At 47.5% G+C, this 6,423-nt stretch overlaps 1 protein-coding gene across 4 annotated transcripts in view; it reads left to right on the top strand.

Annotated features, from left to right (window-relative positions):
* Positions 1-6,423, top strand: part of Xylb (xylulokinase) — a 36,245-nt gene that overhangs the window by 25,980 nt on the left and 3,842 nt on the right. The window contains exons 15-17 of one of the 4 annotated variants that reach the window (XM_019206808.2): positions 3,419-3,506; positions 4,368-4,445; positions 6,135-6,229. In XM_019206808.2, coding sequence (XP_019062353.1) covers positions 3,419-3,506; positions 4,368-4,445; positions 6,135-6,229 — 261 coding nt within the window. Of the gene's footprint in view, positions 1-2,307; positions 2,367-3,418; positions 3,507-4,367; positions 4,447-6,134; positions 6,230-6,423 lie in introns of those variants that run through there. The other 3 variants (XM_010619589.3, XM_019206810.1, XM_019206809.2) reach the window with 3 other exon arrangements.

The following is a 6,423-nucleotide window of genomic DNA, read 5'->3' as shown; positions in this document are numbered from 1 at the left end:
GTTTTTTTTTTTTTTTTTTTTTTTTGAGACAAGGTCTCGCTGTATAGTTAAGGCTGGCCTTGAACTCACAGCGATCCTCCTGCCTCAGCCTCCCAAGTACTGGGATTACAGGTGCACACCACCACACCCAGCCATATAACACATTTTAATTCTTTTTTCATCCCTTTCCCCTTCTCTCCCTTCCCCTCTCTCCACTGGTTTGCTAAACTTACAATGTCAGCAGTTCATCAAGTTTTTATCTCATGATTTTGCAGTATTGCTTGAGAGGTTTCCCCTACACTGGCATTGTAGAAACATTGTCTTGCATTTTCTTCTGTTAATGTTCTAATTTTCCTTTCCAGACTTCAGATGTTGATCCATCTGGAGACTTTGAAAGTGATATAAATTGTGGCCCAGTTGATTTTTTTTCTGTACATTGATCTAGTTTTCCAAATCCTGTCTGCAGAATTGTCTGTTTTTCCCCATGACTTCTGGTGCCCCTTTATCACTTTTAAGTTCCTGTATCCACACGGACCTCTCTACTTCCATTTCAACTCCACTGGTTGGTTGGTCTGTTTTGGGACACCCGTTATTATTGTGACTTTGTGGTTTGTCTGTAGTTTTTGTTCTTTTTTTAAGAGATGTGGTCTTGTTATATTGCCCAGGCTAGCTTTTAACTCCTCCTGGGCTCATGTCCTCCTCCTACCTCAGCCTCTTGGGTAGCTGGGACTGTGCCAGTTCCTTGCTCTGCTGGGTGGCTCTGATTGGCAGAGTCTCCCGAGGTTGCTGTCAGGCTGTTGTTGAGACTGTAGCTGTCTGAAGGGCGGGTGGAGGGTGGAGGGTCTGCTTCCAAGATGGCATGCTCACGTGGTGCTTGGCACGAGGCCTCCACTCCCCACCACGTCAGCCCCTCCCTCGGGTTGCCTGAGTGACTCCATGGCATGGCAGTTAGCTTCCCTCAGTGTGACTGATCAGAGAAAGAGGCCCAGGTCAAAGTGAGAGCCTCCCTCTCTCTTATGACCCAGTCTTGGAGTCCACGTCTTGTCACCCACCCGGGTTCTGTTGTTCACACAGATCCGCTGATTGAGTGTGAGACAGGGCTCCTTGTGGGTATGGATGCCGGGGCCCCTTGTGCATACCAGTCTTACAGAGAATACCTCTAAATTGTTTTGTAAAAATGGTGTTTGTGCCAGGTGCAGCGGTGCACACCTGGAGTCACAGCTACTCTGGAGGCTGAGGCAGGAATATTGCAGATTCAGTGCCAGCATGGGTATCTGTCTAAGAGGCCCTGTCTAAGACATGATTAAAAAGTCTGTGGATGTAGCTTAGTAGTAGTGCTGCTAATAATAATAGTAATAATGGCAATAACAATATTTGTTGTAAATATTATCAGTGTATAATATTTGAACTGTATTAATATTAATATCTTAAAATTCTACAATTTTTAACTGAAAGCGAATTAATTTATAGAAAAAGAAAAGAGAAAATTTACAGAGAACTTTGAACAGGAGTTGCCAAGACTTAGAGGAAGAAAACACCAGGCCGTGAGGGATAAAGGGACCGGTCGAAGCAACTGAGAGATGGGTGTAGCGCCTACAGTCCCATTTACCTTTGTTTGTTTGTTTAGTTTTGGTACAGGGGATCAAACTCGGGTCCTTGTGCTTGTGAAGCAGGTGCCAGAACCACTGAGCTAAATCCCCAGCCCCCATTTCCCTTTATGTCAAGGGTGCGGAAAGGATTCAGAACTGCAACGGGGAAGCACTGGGATATGGGGAGTGAAGCCAAGCTGCCCTTCTCCTAAGCCTGTGTCCTCACCTGGGGAACCACTACGCTATCGTTGAGGTTCTGCCAGCGTTGGTGGGAGAGAACAGAAGAAGTTAGGGGAGCTGCCTCCCGAGTCATAAGGAGGCGCTTAAGTGCTTCTCAGAATTTTCAGGTTTTAAAACCTCCCCATCCTCTCATAGCTTCCTCCTCCATGCCTTTCAGGATACAACCCAGGGAGGGAAGAACAGCCCCTACTGCCCATTCTTCACTGATAATAAATACTATCGGTGTCATATATAGAATGATAATTCTAAGGAAATTCCTTTCTCCTTTCTGTTTGTTGGGAGATTTTTAAAAAAAGTAATAAAATACTGAAACAACAAAGGCAGATGGGCAGCCGCCTCACAGACACATTATGAGACCGTCCTGCACAAACAGAGCCAGGCCTGGTGGGAAGCAGGAGGCACAGGCCTACTGGGGGCCGTGGGTAGCTGTGAGCCCTGGAAATGGCCCTTGCCGCCCCGGGGAACCACTGCCATGCCTTTTATTTCTTTTGCCTTGTAGTGCCCAAGACAAAGATTCTGGCCACTGGAGGAGCGTCTTGCAACAGAGACATCTTGCAGGTGGGCAGTGGCAGGGCCCACTGCTTCTCCGTGTCTGTTCTGTGCCACAGGAAGGACAGTATCCATGCCCACCCCTTGGGAATGGAGCTGTGGCTCCCACTCCAGGATGCAGCTTCATTGCCCGTGCTCCCCCACTGAAATGTTCTGTCACACATGCAGTTGGCCTCTGCTTTCCTGTGCGATCCTCTTTGAGAGCAGCACTGGCTCTGCAGTCACTTGAGAAGTGCCTGTCACCACGGTGAACCTTCCAACATCTGATGCCATGTTCCTGCCCTTCAGGACTTTTCCCTTCCAGTACAATTTTCCATTTCTCCAGCCATTCCTCCTGTATCACAGTTGCCAGACTGGTCTCTCTCCTTCTGTTTCTTTATGATGCTGGAAATATTTGATCAAAAGTAGAGTCAAGCCCCAGACATCTGAAACACAGGCTCTCACATTGTGGGGCCATGAGGTCCTCTTAGGCTATAATCCCAGCACTTGAGAGGCTGAGGCAGGAGGATTGGCCCGAGTCCAAGGCCAGCCTGGGCTACATAGTAAGTTCAGGGCTAGTCTGAATTACATGGTGAGACCCTGCCTCAAAAAAACACAAACAGACAAAAAACTGCTGGGTCGTGGTATGCCTGTCTCAGGTAAGATTTTCTAGCAGCAGAACCTGAGATGGGACTCTTCATACATGTTGTCCTCTTAAACTAATGCAATTTTTCCCCCTTAAATGGAAGATCTCATTGTAGTCCCCATAAAACATGGCCTTGTTAGTTTGCACATGTTAATGTTAGTCTGATGCCCAGCTGTAAGGCAGTGAGGCATAGAGCCATGGCCATAGCCAAGTATAGACTTTTTTTTTTTTTTTGGTGCTAGGACCAAACCCAGGCCCTTGTGCATGCTAGGTAAGTGCTCGGCCACTTAGCTACACCCTAAATACATCTTTGAGGCAGCAGAGGTTGAATGGCAGGGATCATGAGGCGTGAGGAAGGGAGCCCGGGGAGTACATCTCACAGCATCCATGGCCCTTCTGTGCAATGACTTTGCAGCAAAACCTCTGTCCTCCCCAGGTGCTTGCAGATGTGTTCGGTGCCCCAGTGTATGTCACAGACACTGCCAACTCTGCCTGTGCGGGTTCTGCATACCGAGCTTTTCACGGTAGGTTGGTGGATGGGACATAGAGGTCACTGGAGGTGGCTGGAACATCGACTGGATCAAAGAGGCTGGAAAGGGAGGAGTAGGGTGTTCACAGTGTGGGACATTGGAGTCTTGGGCCGTTAGCCTCATTTTGTCCTGCTAGCAGGTAAGAATTGTGCGTAACCCTCTGTTCTTTGTTCTCTACTTAAAGTGGAGACAGACCGGACTGAACAAAGTTTGGTCAGAGTCATGCTCCGTGGTGAGACGCCAGGAAGGAAATGCTTGAAGGAGTGTGGACATGGGTCAGGCTGGCTGGTGAGAAGAAGAGGGAGATGAAGTCCAGAACTGTTTTTTTTAGCAAGAACAGGAAGTTGAGACAAAAACAGAGGGCTCAGAACCAAACAGTCCAGGACCCTGGACAGCTCCGCAGAGGATTTCCCCAGGCTGTGGCTCGGGCGCAGAAACTCCACACCCTACAGTTAGCGGGCCCCATCCAGGTGCACTGTCCAGGGAGCAGGCTGGCGAGGCTGGGCTTCCTCCGTTTGGGCTGTTTGCGACCATGTGACTCCAGGACTTTGTCCTTCCCTCTGATGCTTCCATTCTCTGCATGTTTACTCTTAACTGTCCTGCTTACTACTTAGATACATTTTTCTTTGTGTTGCAAATTCATCAGAGAGAATTAACTTATTTTAATAGCCTTTCATTCCCCTCCTAATCACTCCATGCACCCTGCCCCCACTTCATGCCGTTCCTGTATCAAGATCACTGGTGAATTTATTATCAGATCATTGTGTTTTAAACCACATTTTGGTTTTATTTTTTCAACTCCCTGCAATTTCACCTATCTATCTTTCTTTTTATTCTTTCTTTCTGGTACAGTAGATTAAACCCACGGCTTTTGGAGGCTCAGCTCAAACTTGTGATTGTCCTGCCTCAGCATCCCAGAGTGTTGGGTTACAGGTATGCACCACCATGCCTGGCTTTAACTCCCTGCCATTTCTTTGTCCTTTGTTTCTATGCTAGTGTTTTTGTTTGTTTGTGGTGTTTGGCATTAGAGACTGAACCCAGCTTCGCACACAGTAGGCAAGTGCTCTATCACTGAGGCACACCCCCAGCCCTCTGTGCTAGTTTTATCAGCCTGTACAACCTTAATAAATATTTAAGGAGAATTCAAGTTCAGCAAATGATGATTTTTGAGGCCTGATGTGTCCAACAAGGTCTTAGTTACCCCACCCCGCAGAATAGCTGGGTAAAGGGCTGAGTTCAGAGTACTTTTCCTGAGAACTGTGTAAATGCTGTTGCAGAAGCTAGCCTTTGGTGTAGCCAGAGAGAAGGCTGGGATCTACTTTACACTCCTCCTTCTGCACTACTGGGAAAGAATTTAGGGGCCTCACTGTTCTGCTGTGTCTTGTTCTTGTTTTCCCTTTCTGTGCTCATTGAATTGCTGCAGGGTACCGTGGATCCTGCCTTGCTCTGCCTTCTAAAACCAAAACCTAGCCTACCTGACCCACCTAGAGGCATGTTAGCCACCCCGTTGGGGGCTCTCTTACTCGCTGGTATGCAGCAGGTCTGTAAAGGGGAGTGGGGATGGGAACAGAGTCTTGATTCATTTCTTGACTGGCCACCCACCTTTTATCCTGAACCGCTCTGAGCTGGGGTTATGTAGCATGTGTCCTCACGTTGCAGGGCCTTCTTACCCTTGCTGGTGGTGTGTTTCTCTGTCACTCTGACATACCAGCTTAGATCACCTACAAATGCACTGTTGTTTCTTGCGCACAAGCAGCAGCCTTCCTTCTTTCCTCATTTGTTTGCCAAGTGGTTATTGAGTGCCTCCTGTATGCCAGTTGGTATGCCAGGCACCAGGGTTGTGCTGGTGACCCAGAGAGCTACCATCTCTGGCTTGTGAAGTTTACACTTTGGCAAAGGAGGGAACTTAAGCTAAGGATCACCTAAATATGTGGCCACAAATTGTGAAAAGTGCTCTGAGTAAAACAGAGGGTGCTTGGGGGTGGAAGGTGGCAGAGGGCTGGCCTCCTGAACTAGGGATGTTCTCAGCTCTGCTCACTTGAGCGGCTGAGAGTAGGTGCATGAAGAATGGGAAGAAAATGCCCCACAGTAAAGAAACCATAGGGTAGAACACGTTGAAAGAAGACTTGGATGGCTAAAAGTAGTGAGGGGTAGGCGAGCAGAGGGAGCACAGGCAGACATACCGCCCTCTTCTGTGAATATCAGAGTTAGCGGACCCTGTCCACAGAAGGCATGATCACAAGGAGCAAGACCAGGCTTGGCTCTTGCCAAAGGGAAGCCAGCACTTGAAATTTCTCTTTTTAAAGCAATTGTATTGAGGCACAGTGTGTGTGTGTGTGTGTGTGTGTGTGTGTGTGTGTGTACACACATACATGAAAACTACCTATTTTAAGTGTACAGTTAAGTGATCTTTAGTGAATTTGCTAAGCTGTGCAACTACTACCATAATCAGACTTTGGTACTTTTTTTTAATGCTGGAGATTGAATGCAAGGCCTTCACTGAGCTATAGCCCAGTACCTGGTTTTAGAACATTTTATCACCCACTGTGATCCTTTGTGCTGTCCACCGTTAGCCACTTCATTTGCAACATGCACAGATAGGAAATGTCCTTTCTCTTCTAGGCCTTGCAGGTGGAACAGATGTGGCCTTTTCAGAGGTTGTGAAGTTAGCCCCAAATCCCACACTGGCTGCCACGCCAACTCTGGAAGCTTCTCAGGTGAGCAACCATCAGAGTTTACAGTACCATTTGCATTATGAAAGCTGACCAGGATCTTTTTCCCAAAAACGTAAGCTTTTCTTTGTCACTAAAAGGGAGATCCAACTTTTTGGACATTATTAAGAAAATGGAGCACAAGAGCTGGATTATCAGCTGGAACTCACAGATGCAGCTGACTTTAACAGGTAGTCCAA

The sequence above is a fragment of the Fukomys damarensis genome, unplaced genomic scaffold (genome assembly GCF_012274545.1).
Source record: "Fukomys damarensis isolate Sample0158 unplaced genomic scaffold, DMR_v1.0_HiC HiC_scaffold_24, whole genome shotgun sequence".
Taxonomy (NCBI): Eukaryota; Metazoa; Chordata; class Mammalia; order Rodentia; family Bathyergidae; genus Fukomys; species Fukomys damarensis.
This window is presented reverse-complemented; position numbering and strand designations above follow the sequence as displayed.